The sequence below is a fragment of the Medicago truncatula genome, chromosome 8 (genome assembly GCF_003473485.1).
Source record: "Medicago truncatula cultivar Jemalong A17 chromosome 8, MtrunA17r5.0-ANR, whole genome shotgun sequence".
NCBI classification, from domain to species: Eukaryota; Viridiplantae; Streptophyta; class Magnoliopsida; order Fabales; family Fabaceae; genus Medicago; species Medicago truncatula.
In genome coordinates, this window is record NC_053049.1 from 28,375,304 (window position 1) to 28,395,758 (window position 20,455).

Here is a 20,455-nt window from a genome sequence, read left to right on the forward strand (position 1 = left end):
TGTTGCAAATTTGAATTTTTTATCATATACCACTAAAATAGGTTTATCAATTAATAATAAGATATTCATAATGCCGTTCAAAACAACAAAAAAATAAAAATAAATAAATAAAAGAATAAGATATTCATAAGGCCTAAACAATAAAATATTTATATGTATAATTTTAAAAAGGATTCGTTTTGAGACCATAATTCAGTCGATATAGACATTATATTAGTTAGGTAAGAGCTGAAGTTTGAATCTCAAATTCTTCATTTGCTCACTTAAAAGTGAAATTCTAACCATTAAATTACTTAAAAAAATAATATAAAAAAGGTCTCTGTAAAAAAAAGTTACATTTTTTTTTTATAAATCAATTGTGTTAGTACAACTAAATTTAGGTAATTTTTATTTAGAGAACAATATGAAAATCTAACAACTATGTGCGTGGTCTAATTCAAATGACAATATTGATATAGTTAGACCGAGTATATTGATAAAATTGTATATATGAATTATATATGATATTTCTAACAATATAATAATCAATCAATTGGGTGTAAATCTAACTCAATTGATTTAAGTATCATCCCACCAAATATTGTAGATTAAATTTATTTACATATGTACCAAATTAAATCACATCATGTGGAATGATTTGATTAGAGAGACATCTAAAATAGTTTATATTATAATTCGATCACTCATACAAGTAAAAATCTATTTTATAAATTTATTGAATAATTGATGTATATGATAATATAGACCAAACACATTAATTATTTATTAAACTTAAAAATTAATTTTTTATTTATTTATAGCAATGATTTGAGAAAATAAGTACTCCATATAGATAATAATTTTTGAAATTATTATTAGTTTGACCAAGCATTTTTATGAAAGTAGATCCATTAAAGCCATAAAAGGTTTTGTGCATAGGAAAAGGAGTAGATTCACAAAAAGGGACAATTGCAACCGACAAGATGTTTATACTTATTATTTTTTTAATAAAACTTGTTGTTATCTCGAATATAACTGAAAGAAATTTATGTAAGACTAAAATAAAATCTATTTCTTAAAAAAAAAATCAATTAAATTGTTCATGTGGATCCGTTAACAGTTTTGAAGATATGATTTTTGGTTTTGTTTTCAATTTCATAAGAAGAAAATTAATAAAGTATTGCGGTGAAGTTGTCTTTTAAGCTGGTGGCAACCTCAAGATCATCGTAAGACAGGTGGTCATGAATGGCACACCTCATACTTTTCAGCCTCCAGCTCCACCTTGGGTCGGTGCTAACTTGTTTATTCTTTCTCAAGCAATGTTTAGCTTTTCATCATTAATTAATTCATTTGATAAAAAAATCATTAATTAATTGATTAACATAATAGTACTATATATTTAATGCCGTTTGTTGAGTTGAGTGTACTATGGAAAGTATTTGTCAACTGTCATTTTGATAATTTTTTGGTTAGAAGAATTTAAGGCGAAGGAATGGCATGAAGGTTCGTAGTCTCGTAGATAAAATGATATTAAACTATCAATGAAAGAGTTCATGTGAGCAATTCAGTTTATAGAAACATTATATTAACTAGACTTTCCACATATACATCGTAGATATAGTAGACAAAAACAAATCTCAATGCATATTAAAGAGAATAAAACATGTGCTCCCTATGCAGATGCTGGAATTCGAACCTCAGACATATTAAAGAGAATAAAACACTTATTCACCTTAAAAATATTAATTTTTATCAATCGTGTCTTACTTCATTCTTTTGTTAAAATTATATGTCAATGTTATATTATTGGTATGTTACTTCATCTTTTTTTTTTTTTTTTGACAAAATGTTACTTCATTATTTTGTAAAAATTATATGTTAATGTTATATTATGTACCTAAAAATAGCTCATTCTTAACCTCAACATGTAAAATGTTTTATTTAAATAATTTTCCTTTTATCGAATATTTGACATTTAGCGTAAATGATACCCTTTAACTGTTTGTTGAAATGTTTCTTCCACCTGTTTGTAATATTAACAAAAAAAAAAATATTGCTATAATCTTTCAAAACCCTTTTATTTCAATATGGCGATTTGTTTTGTTGAAGAAATAGGGCGATTTGTTTTGAAGAAATAGGGGAAATAAAGCAATGCCTATTTGCTTTGTTCATGAAAATAGGAGATTAGGTGTGAGAATATATAAGAAGATATATATAAGAAGGGAATTTAGCATCAGCGTTAAAATAGTAAATATATGCAATAGGTTTATGTTAAAATTAGGGCTAAAATATGCTTATATGTTAACTTTAATATATAAGAAGATGTATCGAGAAATTGAGAAGGGGGAAAATTCAATAAGGTTAAACAAACGAATTTAGCATCAGGGTTAAAATAGTAAATTTATGCAATAGGTTTAGGTTAAAATTAGGGATAAAATATGCTTCTGTGTTAACTTTAATATATAAGAAGATGTATCGAGAAATTGAGAAGGGGGAAAATTCAATAAGGTTAAACAAAGGAATTTAGCTTCAGGGTTAAAATAGTAAATTTATGCAATAGGCTTAGGTTAAAATTAGGGCTAAAATATGCTTCTGTGTTAACTTTAATATATAAGAAGATATATAAAAGTTGAAGTTCGAAATTCGAATATCTACTTATTCACCTTTGAAAAATGAATTTCAAATTGTTAGACTACATAACAAAAAAGAATATCAATAAAGGAGTTGTGAGATCTTCTCCGATTACAACATTATCTAGTTTATTGTTTCATATATGTAAGCAAGTGTCACATAAAAGTTCAGGTGCCATTTAATTTGGGAAAGAAGATTTTTTTCCCACCATGGGAAAGTCTCTTTACGAAGGATACTTGTCGGTTTTTAACTTGCAAAAAAATAAAATAAAACAAAAACTCAATTTATTATTTTAATGTTGTTTCCAAGCTTACTACTGCACCTCCCCATTTCCCCATTACACCACAAAACTGATTGATTAATACTAACTATATTTTAACAGATTACCAAAAATTACAATTATATTAACGGCAGCCTAATCAACAATGTAATCAGTAACTATATTTACAATTTTTTGTATATAAAAAAAAAACCATGATTCAAAAAATATTCTTCTCAATTAATTTGTTACTAAAAATTGGCATTATGTGGTACGTTCATTTACAAAAATATTCTTCTTGAAATTAATTTGTTACTAAAAAGTACCATATTGTATTAATTACCATTTACAAAAATATTCTTCTCAATCTTAAACGAAATGGTTTTGTCTAAGATGATCATTCAAACCGTAACCCTATCCCAAATTACAAAAAGGAGATATTATGTTCAATGACTAAAACAAACTCATATTTTTTTAAAACAATTGTGTATGGTTTAATTTAGTCCACAAAATAAAAAATTGTGATTTACTTTTTTGTGTAATTAACATTATTATTTACGAAAAATGCACCAAGTATTTTTTTTTATTTACACATCATTTTCTTAAAAATCAGTCGATTATCAGTTTTTTTTTCAAACATACAGTTTTTTTATCAGTTCATAATTCCTTTTAGCATTAATCAAATAAAAAAAATTATTTTCTTTTCTTTGTATCAACAAAAAAAAAATACATATTCCCTAATTTAAATACCATATACGTAAGGTTAATATTTTCATTATATACATAATAATATGTATAATCCGAAACATTACCAAAAAAACATTACTAATAAGCCCAAAAATTATTGCCAAAGCCCACTACCACATACAAAAAAGAAAATGTTATTTAATTATAAGGTGGGGTCACAATTTTTGTTTTATATAACCCATCAAAAAATTAACAGGTAATGAATCTGAGCCATCCAAATTAAAAAGTATTAAATCTATGGCCTTGGTTTAACTTTTCCATAGGAAAAAAATTTGCTTTCCCAAATTAAATGGCACCAAAAGTTCAACCGTGGGAATTAAAAATCAGAATTTATGTTCAGTAAGTTTTTGGTTGATATAAAAAATTTCAAATTTCGTTTTTAATATGCTTAATGATTCAAGAAACTAATGTTAGTATTACACTTAAAAAATTATTGAAAGTTCCTAAAGAGCTAATGTATTGTTACATGGAGGAATAAAGTTACACTAAGATTGCATTATATTCCTCTAAGTCTCAAAGTTTTATTGGGTTTTAAGATATCCATCTAAACAAATATCATATTGGGAAACAAAAAAGAAAATGTTAAATATATTACGAGACATACTTTGGATAAAATAAGTATATTAGAAAAGTTACTTATTTTTTTTTCTTCTCTTTTTTCTACTACACTTATATTAGTGCAATTGAAAAACACATTATTGTAATTTGTAAACTAGTAGTTTACATATCATTAAATACTATAAAACAGTTTTTCTACGATGTTGTAGGAAACAAATAAGTTTGTATGGGTTGTTTTATCTTAAGAAAAGTGATATACTCCCTCCAGTCCTATTTATAAGAGAAAATTGACTTTTTAAATACATTGAAGAATGTATGTATCTAGTCAAGAACCTAAATCAAATACATAAATTATATAATGTATCTAAAAGTAAATTGTTTCTTGTAAATAAGATCGGAAGTATTCCGCAACTCAATTCAACGGTGTCTTTAATGGCTGAAAATTCTTATTCGAAATCCAAAAACAACATGTGCTTGTGTCATACATAACATCATGTGTCTTAGCAATGCACCTTCAACTTTAGGTCCTTCCCCAACTCTCTAGAGCGTATGAACTTTATGCGAGCCACTTTATATATGAAGTGACTAGAGCTTTGAATAAGTGGTAAAGTTTATTCAAAGATAAATAAATAAGGTTGCTCATAATTTTACTCTACTAATATGACTATTTTTCCCCTCAAGAAAAAAAAAAAAAATGACTAGTTTTGGGACTGGTCACACTATACTTCTAATTTTCTTTACCTCTTTATATATTCAACATTTTTTATTAATGAAATAAAATGAGTTGAATTTGCTTGGAAAAAAAAAAAAACCAATTATATACTATGATTCTAGCAACAGCGCCAGAATGATGCAGAAATCAAGAAAAGAAAGATTAAGCCAAACTTTATATCTCTAATAACAAGAAATTTGGATCTACCATCATAACTATGATTAAGTTGATCTATTTGAATACTCCTTAACCAATGCTGCAAAAATTGAAGGTCTTTCAAGCAAACGTGATGGCTTATCATATTCCTTTGCAAAACCTGCCAAAAACATCAAATGCAACAGAGTTCATTTTTTTTTTTTAATACATCAAAATGGAATTTATAAACATAGGCAGTGGAACCATTTCAGCACAAGATGTACTGAAAGGCCACCTCTTAAAAAGAACAGTCAAATAATATTTACAAAATTACGGTTAGTCGATACCCATACATAACATAGGGTCCGACCACCACATCTGAGTACCATGCACAAAGAAGACATTATTAGCCTGTAACCACCATAAAGAATTGAATTTAATCTTTTCTAATAATTGATCAATAGTAGTTTGAATATTATTAAATATTCTATTTATGCAACAGAGTTCATTATTTTCCTGTCATTATTAAAACAATAATTGCACTATTAAAAGGCTTACACATTTGTTTTTTTTTTTTCTTTTCAAATGGTAATAATTGTAAGGATAAAAAACTTTTGAGAAAGCACTATTACACTTCACTTTAAATCCATTTTGTGGTCATAACAAATATTAACAAAATTTTGAATTTGATGGAACCACTTTATTAAACTTTTTATTAATATGTACTACCAACATTTTAGATTAAAGACGTGTCGGTATGGGAAACCAACCTAACATATGTAATTACATTACTTGAATTTTTAAGGCTTAATTGCATGTTTGATCTTTATGTTTATTTTTGTTTTTAAGTTGGTCCATTATGTTTTAAAAGTTTTAAATTGGTCACTTACGTTTTAATAGTTTCAAGTTAGTTCAAAACGTTACCCACGTTGGAATAAGTTAGTCCCTTCCGCGACATGATATTGAGTTAATAAAACAAAAGAAAATTAAAAAAATGTTTTTTTTTAGGGAATAAGTTAAATTCCATTATTGTCAACCCGAATCTTTAGACGTAAGTGACAGAAGGGACTAACTTATTCCAATATATGTAACATTTTGAACCAACTTGAAACTTTTAAAATATAAGGGACCAACTTGAAACTTTTAAGACACAAGACACTAACTTCAAATCTAAAATAAACATAAGATAAGCTAATTTTTAAATGATGTAAATGTGTTTGTGGTTCATGGTTTATTATTGTTATTTTTTCATGAACACATAGAGATACATAATTAACAAAAACATACCCTTCTTTAAAAAAAATTAACATAAACATACCTGCATCTATGACCAAAACCTTGTCACAATCCATAACTGTAGGTATTCTGTGAGCAATGCTAACAATTGTACGATCTGCAAAGTCCTCTCTGATGATCTTTTGTACTACAACATCAGTTTGTGAATCAACTGATGCTGTTGCTTCATCCATGAATAATATTTTGCTACGTTTTAACATGATTCTTCCTAAGCATAGAAGTTGTCTTTGTCCCACACTCCAATTATCTCCACCATCAACCACTAACAAAATAGTATAATAAACAACATGTTATTATTCATATTTTCTTATCACATTGAATTAAACTCAGATTTATGACAAGAGTTTATTTGATCACCTGAAGCCTCAAGTTTCTCAGGCTTTGCAGCCACCACTTCTTTCAATTGGCACCGCTCAAGACTCTGCAGCAACAAAAATATTAACTCAATTTCATTCAAGTTCGGCCGACAAGTAAGTTCCAACCAATATTTGAACTTGAGTTCTAACATTGTAAGTATTTTATACCTTCCAAATTTCTTCTTCAGAATACAATCCAAGAGGATCAATGTTGGTTCTTACTGTTCCTTGAAAGAGGACAGGCTCTTGTGGAATAATTCCAAAACGTGACCTCAAATCATGAAGACCAACATTGGAAATGTTAATACCATCAATCATTACTTTCCCAGCTGAAGGCTCAATCAACCTAAATAACACTTGAATCAGTGTTGATTTTCCACTTCCTGTACGACCAACAACACCAACTTTTTCTCCACCTTCAATGGTAAGAGAGATTCCCTTAAGAACTAGAGGAGTATTTGCCCTGTACCTAACCTGATCACACCATTTTATAACCAAAAAAGTATTAAATATGTGCAAATTAAGTTACTAAGTGTGTGTTAAAACTTAAAAATATGTTGCTAACTTTGATTTATTTTTTCAGGTTACACCCCATATTAAACTGTGTAATCTTGTAAACAATATATTTGTACTTGGCCACTGTGACTACAATTTATACCTGTAAGTTGTTTAACTCTATAGTGCCATGACTAGGCCAATTTTGAGGAGGAGACTTGTCAGCAATTTTCCAAGGAGCTTCTGATGGGAGATTTGTAAACTGTTTTATCCTTTCAACTGAAACCATTTTGTTCTCAACATTGCAACTCATAGTCATGGAAAATGATAAGAGACCACTCAGAGCCAGGCCATAGGATAAAGACATACCAACATATTCTGCAAAACACAAATTATATCCAAGTGCAAAAGTTATTTTTCAATTAGACATCTTTTCATTTGTTTGAGTTTATCTACTGACATAAGTACTTGTGAGACTGTTTGAAAGAGCTTAGAGAAACAACTTATGACACTATCATAAGGTTTTACTGTTTATTCATGTTAGATCTCAGATACGTCATTGTTGTTACTAATGTATTTTTATAAGGGAAATGTTAACGAGTGCCCCTGGAACACTGTTTAAGGACCATAAGTAGTAAGTAAAATTAGTTTGACTTTATTTTATGTTTTGCTATAAAAATAGTTTATACATATAAGAATTTTTATTATAGGAAAAGAAGATGAAAGGGATTGTACCTGACTTAACAAAAGAACTTGGTAAAAAGATCATAAAAAGGGTGGCAGTGCAAAGGAAAACAACTCCATTATAGTCTAAACGAAAACCAAGCCATTCATTTGCACCATTGTTATGGAAATCCATTCTTAGACTTGCATTCACCTTGTCAATATTTTCCTGACAAAATGTATTCTGCTTTCTTAAGCTACGGATTGTCATAACACCAGAAATGGTCTCTGAAAAGTGATGAATCACTGGAGCTTTTGTGATTGAATCAAGGCGAGTCAATTCCCTAGAAGTTGCAAGATAATATATCTGTTCCAGAACAAAGTAAGTGTCAAAATGCGCTATATATAGATTGTTCGAGAGAGCTTATAAAAACAATGTACGTCATGTTCATAAACTGATTTGCAGTTTACTTCCGTAAGCTCTACATGATATCGTGTGGAAAAAGTCTATAGTTTAGATGCAAACAATTTGACTTTATTTTCTCGTTATAAAATAGATTATACATAAGCACTAAGCATTTGTGCTATAAACGATTAATTATATTGCTTATCCAAACATGATAAATAGTTGCTTTCCAAATAACTCAGTTTTCGGGCCAAAGTCAGTTTTACAAAAACCAGATCTAGGATAAACCTTGATATTATCCTAATTTTTAGGCCTAACTCAACTCTATTTAGACGGTATCTCTAATTAATGTGAAACTTTGATTTTATTTTCTTCCAAAAGCAATTTTTTTTTTGAACAATCCAAAAACAAATTTACATGGACTCCATCTATATATGGTTGTGCATTGTCTTTTTATCTTTTCATTTTCATACTCATATTTTTTCATACTCATATCCTTGACAATTTCTTATACTATTACCATACAGTATTACTTGAAATTTAAATAGGAGTAAGTATATCATACCCTATACCGGTTGTTGAGCCAAAACAGTGGAATTACGAGGAAGACAGTCTCCCAAGAATTCTGGCATATGACAATGACGATACTGAGTAATTGTAAGTATGCTATCAGTACAAAGTTTATAAACATTGGAATTGCGATATCCACCCAAAGTATATCAGTCGATACCTAAACATTTCATAACAAGAGTAGAGTTAGCAAGTCCAACCACTAAATATAAAATTAAGATGTTTATGCTTATAATGAATTATCATGTATGTTTGAACAACTGAAAATTATGGCCAAGGACGTTCAAAATGGTTAATTATGTTCAAGAAATGGTTGATGAGTTATGACACTTTGTTATACTCATTAACGATATACTGAACCACGTTTTTGAACGAAATTAACCATCCAAATTGTTGTTGAGTTTTGTTCCCAAAATATCATTTCTCATTCAAAGAATGGTCTAGTTTACGTTAGGTTGTTTACTAATGCATGAACCCAAACATTAAAAGGAATGTTGAATGAAAACTCACACGACTCAAAATTCTGCCGGAAGGAGTAGTATCAAAGAATGACATTGGTGCATGAAGGATACATTGAAGCATTCCAATGAAGAAGCTTTGAGATGTCTTTAAACCCAAATATGTAAACAAGAAACCTCTTACCATAACAACTATGCATGCAACAACAGCTATTACAGCATAGACAGTAATGAAAGTAGAAGAAAGAATGCTAGAATCATCTGCAGTTGCAAATGCTAGCCAATAATCACCAGCCAAAAATGATGCAACCCAAGCCACCGACATTGCTAGCACGAGTGCTATTCCCCACCATCCAAATGCTTCTGTGAAATATTGTTTGTATACATTAAGGTTCACTTGTCCAGTTTCTCTTTCCTCATCTTCAATGAGCTTTGCTGCAGTTTTTTCAGACTTGGATTGATCTTCAGAAGAAGACTGCTTTTCGCCCCCGCTTTCTTTTTCTTTCGATGGGATGCGAGCTAGTTTTTGAGATTGAGCTGAATCATTACTAGTTTTATCACTTGTTTCTGCCATCTTCATTGAGGATTCATGAGCCTCCAGAAGTGCACCAAAATCTAGACCTGCTTTGAGAAGTTCATCATACTTTCCACTTTGCACTACTCTCCCTTCACGCATCACCTTTAAAGTTGGTGTCAGCATGTTAGTATAGCTGGATTTAGAGGAGCGAAATCCCATAGAGAAATAGGAAAAATTATGTATATGTAAGTAAATAATGCAGTTTGTTTTTTGGTGAACGCATGACAGAATACATAGTATAACCTTTGAATAAGACCTACTACATGAAGAGTGCTGTCGCTATATATTGGTAAGATAACTTGGGAAAAATTGAATTGAGCCATCATTAACAGAAAAACTCAAACATTTTAGGTACTTGTTGTGAGCTTATACATACCATTATAGAGTCAACATTATGCAAGAAATCAACTTGGTGTGTTACAAGTAAAACCGTCTTATCTTTCAGAGCTCCCATGATACATTCCTGCAAAAAGATAGAGAATCGGTTGTTATTTGTATTAGAAATTTAAAACTGACAATTCATTTATAATGAAAATCAATTTGTTATATCATAAAAACTATGAATTTTAGCTTTGTTCTTACTTTAAAAATAAACGATCCTGTTTGAGCATCAACAGCACTGAATATATCATCAAGGAGATAGATGTCAGTGTCCTGATACACAGCTCTAGCTAGTTGCACACGTTGTTTCTGGCCTCCACTGAGGTTAATACCGCGTTCTCCAATCTCGGTTCCATCACCATCTTCCATCATTTCAAGATCCTTTTCAAGGCAGCACACCCTTAAAGCTTCCCTGTACTTGTCCAAGTTCATTGGTAAACCGAACAATATGTTTTCTTTGATGGTTGCATTCTGAATCCATGATGTTTGTGCCACGTACGCCGTCGTTCCACAAACTTTGACCTGAACAATTTTACAAGTAAATTTTCATAGAACCAATTTTCACAGAATCAAAAATCAATAAAATATTTTTAAATGCATTTTTAAAGTGTAGTCAAGCAATATACCTGTCCTGAGATCTTGAACATTTCTCCCAACACAGAAGCCAATAATGAAGACTTCCCTGAACCAACAGTTCCTACAACAGCAGCATGATCCCCTTTCTTAATTACCAACTCTTCAACTCTCAGAGCGTCGTTCTCATCGTTATCATCCCATGAGAATTTCCCATCTTTTATCTCCACAGCTACATCACCATCACAATTCTCCTCTCGTTGCACTGCATTCTCATCCATTTCCTTACTCGTCATGAACTCATCCAACCTCCCTAAAGATATTGTTGCTTGAGAAATCATGATAAGAGCCTGAGGAAAAGTCCTCAAAGGCTCTTGAAGTATCTTGATAATCGAAGTTATCGTGAAAACAGTGCCAGAATTCAAAGGAAATCCAAGAAAAGTTGCAGTTGCAAAGGTAAGAACAGTTACAACTAATGGTGCAGCAGACAAAACTCCAAAGTTAACAGCAAAATAGTACATGAATTTCCCAATCCATCCATGCTCGGATTCACGAAACTGTTTAATCTTGTTACCGAAATACTCTTCCCAAGCTTGAAACTTAATCACACGCATGTTGTTAAGCAACTCATTTGTCGCCTTCATCCTCGAATCGCGACTTGTCATCATCTGAAACTGAAAGTTGTTACTACTCTTGGTTCGATATAGCGCGAAAAGAAACACTATGCTAGTTCCAAGCAATGCTGCAAGTACTGATACACCAACATAGCTATACATAAGAGCCAATGCCACAGCTACTTGCAATGGCATCAACCATATAGGGTGAAGCTGCATCATCATATCTGAGAGTTGTTGAGCATCAACAGCCATGTGATTCACTATCTGTCCTGTTCCATGAGCTTGTCTTGAAGAACTTGACAACCTCAGACCCTTTTTGTAAACCGAAGTAATTATGCTCGAACGAATAAGCATACCGATTTTCTGCGAGTGGAAGTTGTATTGATGAACACTCAGCACTTCAACTGATTTTGCTGCAAAAAGGATCAATATCAAAATAATACCTTCACTAGTAGTACTATCTTTCCTTGATGTGAAATCAACAAAACTCTGAATCAACAGTGGACCAATATACATAACACAAAGCCTAATCATTGCAAGGAAGCCAGTGAAAGCTATGTGTTTCCAAAAACACCTAAATAAGGCTACTATAACTGGATGCTTACTATTTTCCTCTGGTTTTGGCCAATTGTTTATAAAATTTTCTGACATTTTTTCTGCTCTAAATTCAAGAGGAAGTGAAGGAACATCTTCTAGTTTAAGGGGAGTTTTGTAACCTTTATTAATCAAAGGGTTCATCCAAAACCAAACTGTTTTGGACAAAAATGAAGAACCAGCATAAGGACTCAAATTTCCATCAGTTGGAACCGATGTATATGTCGCTACTACATCGGATATTCTTATCACATGAATCCCTGATGACCCTCTAATGGATATGACAAAAAAGAACAAAGATAATGGAAGATTAACCAATGAGAATATGTCATCTATTCTCAAACTAAGTTCCAACTTCTCCTCACTGGCATTTACAATTCGGAAAACAGCTGAAATAGCAAACAAAGAAGCAATCACAAAGTTTGCTATCCAATAGATTCTTAGTGATAAAGGGTGTTTGGAAGATTTGAACTTTTTCTCATGTAACATTAGAATCACAATCACAATGTTGACTACTGCTTGAAACAACCGAAAAGGTGCTTCTATTTGTTTCCATGAAGAAAGGTTATTGGTTTGAGTAAAAGCCAAGATTCCTAGAACAGTGTAAGTTATAGCCAAAAGGGTAGTTACCAACAAGGTTAGCTTGAACCAAAGAGTGACTCTATAGTCAGAATCTTTCTCTTTCAGAAGTGGCTTTGTGATTGAGGAGGTAGTGTTTGCTCTTGAATAGAGTTTGTGAACTGCAGAAGCTAAGAGGGAGAGCAAAAACAAGGAATCAAGAGCAGAAAGGAGAAGTCTTTGAGGACATGGAGATAGGAAAAGAAAGGTTAACCATTGAAGTATGAGTTGTGGTGTAGAGGAAGATGAATCTATAGGTAAAAGGGTGCATGAAGGAGAAGTTAGCCATGAAGAAGAAGAAGACATGGTTAAAACTTAAAAGTTCATGTGATGAGAATTGTTAAGGTTTCATCATATTATATGTTATGTCATGTTAGAAAGAAAATATATAACAAGTTTGATACATGATAGAAAGGAAGCATGCAACTGTATTTTGTCTTGTGATAATATGAACAATAATTTTTTGTGTGAACCGGTATGCTCTGCAACAACCAGTTTGATACATGTTTTCTTTGGTGTGAGCCAACATCCAACTACATAGACTAATAGTCGACTAAAATTGTAATCTATGAAGCACGGACACTCCTTGAAATAGACGTGTGTCCTGGAGTTGGACATGTGTCGTGTCCGACACGACACTTATAATTACATTAAATTATGTAATTTTTTTCAAATTATTAACGGTGTTTGTGTGTCCGTGTCGTGTTCGTATCTATGTTCATAGACGGTAATGGATGGTAAAATTCTAGTGATTAAGCCTAGAGATGAAAAGAGTTCTTAAAAACGAATTCTTGTAAAGAGAAAAACCTTTGGAAGAAATTATTACTATTTTTCTTTTGTTTGTGATAGCCGCGTATCCACGTAGTGAATCTGACATGAAATCACGAGTTTTATAAAAGGTCAAATATAATAAATGTTCATCATGACGTTATTCAATTGTCTATGTGTACAGTAATTGCAAACATCTTTTATAAAAAAAAATTAATTGCACACGTACATTACCACTCCCTCCTCTCATTTTAAAAGTAATTTTAGAGTTGTGCAAGGTTCAATAGTAAAATTAGTATAAATTATTAAAATATTTTTTATTAGTCTTAGTTAATGAAGTAGTTAAATGAAGTAGAATTTTAATAAATAAGAGTTTTTTTTTGATGAAGAATAAATAAGAGTATATTATTTTATTTTTTTGAAAGAAAGAGTATATTATTATATCACAAAATAATATATGTTGTGTTGATATTCTTAACCAACAATTATGTTGAGACGTAAAAAAAAAATATACTAAAATGATTAGGGGTGGGAATAGGTCGGGTCGAGTCGGGCTTTGCTTAAATATGTCAGATCTAGTGAAAAAAATTAAAGCCTAAGTCTGATCTATTAATCTGTCAAAAACTTTATTTTAAACCTGACCTAACCTTTTTAAAAGTTCGACCTGACTTATTAACCTATCTCAATTTTAAATATAATATTTGATCTATTTTAGGCTAAAAAAAAAAATATTTTTTAAAAGGTTAGGTCAATAAAATTTTGTAAAAGTACAAGTCAAAATTTTATAAAAGTACAAGTCAAAATGCATAGTGAGAAGGAAATGGTGTTCTAATAAGGAAATGTTAACTTGTTCCTTAAAATACAAATCAAAAAATTAAAGATAAACGTATTATCTTAAAATTTCGATATTGCATATCGTAAAAGTTTAAAGATTTATACTTTTAATATAAAATTTAATTCTTAATACCTTTTTAATCTCTTAACTTTTGTTCTTAGGACATAAGCTACCATAAACTTATAAATAAAGCTATTGTTTGAAGTAGTGGATAAAATGGCACTTCTTATTTTTATTTTGTTTGAAAAAAAGTGAAGAGTTGTCTACTTTATTTTCTGAAGAAAAGAATGTCGGCAGCTGTGAGGTGGTAGTATTAGTTGTGACTGGTACGTGGAACATGGCATTACTACGGTTAGAGGCTAAGAACATGTTGTTGGTCACGAGTATTTCAAAAACTAACTAAATGCTCCAGGTCTCTCCACGTTTGGTGAATGGGTAGTTGTGATTTGTGGTGTTAGTTGTAGCAGTACTAGACTTAATGGGTAAACCATAGTGGATGAGATGTGTATGATACAAAGCTTCATGCATATAACTTTAAACTAAAAACGATTGGACACATTCACTTAAACATTAGAACAAAACTAATTTAGTCACATTACCCTTTTTGTAAGCACCTGTTGTATTTTTTACATTTCTTAAGAAAAGTTGTTAGTGTAATTAATATGTCTATTTTGTATGTTAATATTATCATATTGTCATTTGTTTGTATGTGTATTAAATTTGATTTTTCATATTTTAAGACAAATTAGTACTATTAATTAGGAGTATGTTTTAAAAAAAAATGCATCTAGTAATTTGAAAAAAGGGTTTAAATTTAGAGACAAATTTTTAATTAAAAGAGTTCTTAGATATAAGGACGTATGAAGTATTATTTAATTTTGTTCTTTTTTTATTTTACGTAAATGTGTATAATGTTCCGTTCGATTATGAAATAACATGTGAAGAGAGAAAAATATACTAGATAGAGTGTGCAAAAAGAGAATATATAATAAATATGAGATTAAGATGGTTTACAGCGCTATAGTGAGAGAAGGAACGAGCTTCATCGTCGAGGAGAGAATGATGCCTACAAACACGTTGTCACTCCAACGCTGAAGTTAGTGTATGAAAGAGGTGGAAAAAGTGTGCAAAATGGGTGTAAAATAAATGTGTATCTGAGCATGACGCTAAGTCACGCTTAAATAGCTGAGGAGAGCGTTAATTGTGGCACGCTCCTGTGCGCACTAGGCTTAACGAGCTGTTTGATTGTGGCATGCTCCTGAGGAGAGCGTTAATTGTGGCACGCTAAGTCACGATGCTTCTCCGTGAGATATTAAGCAATTGGCCTTAATGAGTTGTTTGATTTGAGCTTTCTTTGTTATACTTTATGCCGGATCGGTACTGATAATTTAAAAGGAAAAGGATGAAAGAACTTACTTTTCTTTATAAAATAAATTATGAACATTGTAAAATATTTTTTTTAAAATTGAAATAACAACGTGATAAATGATAATCCTTCTAAAAAAAGATCATATAATAATTATATCACATTTAATTGATTTTAAAAATATTATATTATTTGTAATTTAAAAATGAAGAATAAATTCTTCCTTTTCATCCTAAACTCTTAATATATATATACACGCACGAAAAGAGAGAACGATAAAAGAGATATTAGTGTTTTTATTTTATTTTAAGGAAAATAGAGTTATTATCTAGCTAAAAAAGAGATATAAACGTTGATTATTTATTGAATAAGGAAAATAGAGACTAGTATTATCTAGCTAAAAAAGAGATATAAATGTTGATTATTTATGGAAGTGCAAAGAAGGCTGGTATACAAGAAAAATGATACTAGTCTCTATAATCACCCTACTATACAAAAGCTTCGATCAAAGGTTTAGAAGTTCAAATCGGACAAATCTCCAAGCAACTTGATGCCAACCAGACAAAACCCTTCAATGTTAATACGAAAGATAATCCCAAGGAGCACTACGATGCCATGGAAACTGAGGGAGCTAAAAAAAATACTGAAGAAGAAGAAGTGGAAGAAGAATTTGACGGACCTCAAAATATTGATGGAAAATTTCTTTGGTAGTCGAAGAAATTAGATTTTATGCATCTTAGATGAATATGTACATGGAATAGAATCATTGATAAACCTCAAGCACGAAAACGTTTATTGATAACGAAAATTGACAAAGTGCATCAAAGTACGAAAATGTTTTAATTGTCCTACCTAATACGAGATTAGGTTGGTTTGACTTAGATGTTTAACGATTAGGGAATCCTTGAATCCCTTTTTGTCTTTGTTGGAGTCTTGGAGATAATGTGGTTAATTTATTAGTTTATGGTCCAATCTTTTGATTTACGAAAGTAGAATTATTATTATTTTTTTTTTTGGTATAGTAGCCTAATGGCTAGAGTTCAAACAATTAATTGTGGAGAAGTGGGGTGTCCGGGGTTCGAACCCCGGCCCTTGCATAAATTATGCAATGTCCCTACCAACTAAGCTAAGCTCACAAGAACAGTAGAATTATTATTTATTACTATGTGATATAGCGATGAAAGTTTTAATTTTTTTTTTTTTTGAATAATAAAAAATGGATTATAATAACAATGCAAGATGATATCAAAAGTACAAGGAATGCCAAGATACCACCGCACACACAAGTTTACATCAAATACAAAGGGTCTATCCAATGCCTAAACACGACATAGGACTGGACCACCACATATGATCACCAAAAACAAAACAAGCCTTTTTGGCTTTCAACCACCACAAAGAATAAAACTTTACTTTATCTAATAACTGATCTAAAGATGATTCCTTTTGCTTAAACAATCTAGCATTTCTTTCATTCCATATAGTCCAAACGGTCAAAAGCCAAATAAGCTGAAGAAAAGATCGTCTTGATCTCACACCACCTGTATAGTGAATAAACTGAAGAAAAAAAATGATCAGAGATTTGTTGATTATCAACACCATCAAAACCAATCCAAAACCGCACCAGAGACCACAGCTCCCCAAAGCAAGAACAAGAGAGAAACAAATGACGAGCATCCTCCACCTGGCCACACCCCGAAATACACAAAGAATCGGCCACTTTAAGTATACCACGTGATGCCAAATTAGATTTAGTAGGTAGGCGATCACGGAGCAGTCGCCATGCAAAGATTGACACCTTTAGAGGAACCTGATTATGCCAAATTAGGTCGGCAACCTGAGTAACCTGCGGTACCTCCTGAGTTGTGAGCATATAATACACAGAACGGCCAGAATAAACGCCTGAGGGATCTGGTAACCACTGCCACACATCATAAGAAAGAGCCTGCAAAGAAACATTAAGTAATAACATCCTACACTCCTCTAAAAGATCCTCCTCCCACAAACTCAATTTTATATCACCGCAATTTAACCGATTATAATTGGAGCATTCAATTAAGATAGGTCCAAACTCAAAATTTATACTTACGTTCGATTAAAACAATTTAATTGAAAAACTAAGAATTTTACTACTGAGTGAATATTTCTAGATAAACCAGGAAATTAACGAAATCTAAAGAAAGTGGCAGTGATGAAAGCTGGTGGTTCAAACCACCACTTTTATATCATCCTCTAATTTGTGACCATGCTTCGCCAATGAAATTGTTTCTTTTTCCATATAAAAAAACCAATAAAACTGTTTTAAAGATGGAGCTGGGGGGTGGCACACCAAGCCCAACCAAAATAATAAAAGGCAAAAGAATTAACAAAATCGAAAGGAAGGTAACAGTGATGATGCTGGTGGTTCAAACCTCCATTTATATGTCATCCTCAAATTTGTGAAAAAGGATGATAAATTACGATTAAATAAAATAATTTTTTTAATGAATAAAACGATTGATTGCGAGAAAAATAAAGATAAAGTGAAATCCCTCAATGATATATGCTATTTTCGGTTTATAATAAGCAGATAGCACTTAAGTTACATTGTGGTTTGAGATATTAGTGATATTGATCAACCACAATGTTACAGGTGAAAAAACAACAAAACATCCATATCACCAACCACTTGCGGGATCCCTCACATTAATCTACACATGTGTTAATTTCTTTTATAAATGGACACTAAATTAAAAAAAAAAAAAAAAAAAAAAAAGTAAATGGAGGGAACTGAAACTCCCTTCTAACACACCACACATTCTAGCTACCAGATGGTAGAGGAAGTGTGGTAAAATGGAGACCACAGAAATAAGTATGTAATCTGCTAAATAAAAAGACATAAGTAAGTAATGTAATGGACCATGACCAGTATCATTAATTTCATTGTCATTTTGCAATGAATGGCAAAAGGACAAAGGACAAACTATTATTTATTTGTTAGAAGAACTTTAAGAATATCTTCTCTTTCTGTCCCCTAAAATAAAAAATAATAATAAAATATTCTCTTGCTACATGCTATATATATCTCTCCGACTCTGAAAGAAGAAAATCACATATTTATAAAAAGCAAAAAATGGCAAACAAAGATCCCATTAAGCTCCTCCTTGTCTCTTTTCCATTTCAACGACACCTAAACCATCTTCTTGGTCTAAGGAAAATCTCTTGCTGCAAGGGGTGCATCTATCATCTTCACCACAACAGAAACAGCCGGCACAAACATGCGAATTGCTAACAACATTGTTGACAGAAAGAATGATAAGGAATATACAGATATGATCCTTACATTGTGCTAGACATTATTACAAATGATAGTAATGAGAGAGAGATTTAGTCAAGCAATCTGTGATTTGGTCAGCTGTACGTAGGAACATAAGCTATTGTGATTTTATCAAGTTGATCTCTTACATAATGAACATCAATTTCAATGTGTTTGAAACGAGCATGCATAACCGGATTGGATGCAAGTGCCTTAGCACTTAAGTTATCACACCACATGATTGGTTTTCTTGGTAATGGCAGTTTGAGTTCATTTAGAAGTGATCTGACCCATGTTATTTCAATTGCCAAATCAGCTAAGGCCCTATATTCAGATTCAGTGCTAAACCTTGACACTACTCTTTGTTTCCTTCAAGACCGAACAAGAGGGACTCTATTTTGAGTAATAAATGATGGAAGCCTATTTATCAATTAACAAGCCTTTTTATAAACAATAAAATAATGTTTTTTCGAAGCAATAGCACCAATACATTTTAATTTGTGACCGTACGTAATAGTTTCCAAAACTTTTACCTCTTCTAATATTCATATGAGCTAAAATAGAGATATTTTCGTAGCTCGGGCAAATATATCCTTAAGAACGGTGCCTTAGACTATAATGGTTGCGTTTTTGCACGTGACTGGGTTACATATCGTCATTTGATACATGAAGATCACGAGTGATTGTTTCTGACTTGAAGTGTTGGTGGACCAACATTTTCCAACTTTTATTTGGTTTTTTTGACGAATTTGTTTAGAAATGAATTTGTTTAAATACTTTTGTCCTCAGATCTAAGTCAAACAACAGCTTATTTCATCAGTGTATAATAAATGCTAAGCATAGTGCTGACTCTATGGAATACCACATGTTCTACCTACCTGATGATGGGGAGGAAGGAAACAAGTGGTATAGATAATGTAGTAGTGGATTAAAAAATAAGGACCACATGTTCTACCTACAAAACCAATATCATTAATTTCATTGTCGTTGTTGTAGTAATTGGACAAGAACAATTATTACGTGTTAGAATGCTGCCAAACCTGTCACACTTACACACTTTTTTTTTTGGTCAAATATACTTGCACATTTTACTTAAAAGGTTCGGTTGATTGTTTATTTCCCTGGTCAAAAGTAATATAATTTTTCGATCAAATGTTTTTGACCTTTATAATACGAGACTTTTTAAGTTTCTTAATCCCTAACTATTAAAATCAAAGGATTCAGAAGTCCTAGCTCAACTGGCAAAATGCTGAAATTGTTAGGCCGGATGCCATGATCGGGGTTCGAACCCCGGTACCTCCATTTGTGTGTGTAAGTTTATAATGGCTTTGCCATTTCGTCTATCTACTAAAAAAAAAAAAAAATCAACAAAAAGGTTCATAAACTATGAAAAATACGTCAATTTAGTTTCTTAACTATTATGAAAAACACCCAATTTTGTAAACTAATGAAGGCTAATCAAGGCTATAGATGGACCAATTAACACAACTAGCAAAACTCAGAACACATCCAAAAAGAATAAAACATGTTTATGGGTAATTATCACTTTGTCTTTCTAAATTGAAA

The 20,455-nt window shown here is 31.3% G+C and overlaps 1 protein-coding gene across 1 annotated transcript; it reads right to left on the minus strand.

Annotated features, from left to right (window-relative positions):
* Positions 1 to 4,994: 4,994 nt before the first annotated feature.
* LOC11410684 (ABC transporter C family member 14) lies at positions 4,995 to 13,150 on the minus strand. The gene is made up of 11 exons (XM_003628515.4): positions 10,850 to 13,150; positions 10,425 to 10,745; positions 10,219 to 10,305; positions 9,318 to 9,944; positions 8,803 to 8,967; positions 7,904 to 8,198; positions 7,332 to 7,546; positions 6,842 to 7,147; positions 6,675 to 6,738; positions 6,340 to 6,579; positions 4,995 to 5,202 (listed from the first exon to the last, which is right to left on the minus strand). Exons 1-11 carry the CDS (start codon positions 12,929 to 12,931, stop codon positions 5,108 to 5,110), a joined length of 4,497 nt encoding a protein of 1,498 aa, XP_003628563.1. The 5' UTR covers positions 12,932 to 13,150; the 3' UTR covers positions 4,995 to 5,107.
* Positions 13,151 to 20,455: the final 7,305 nt, after the last annotated feature.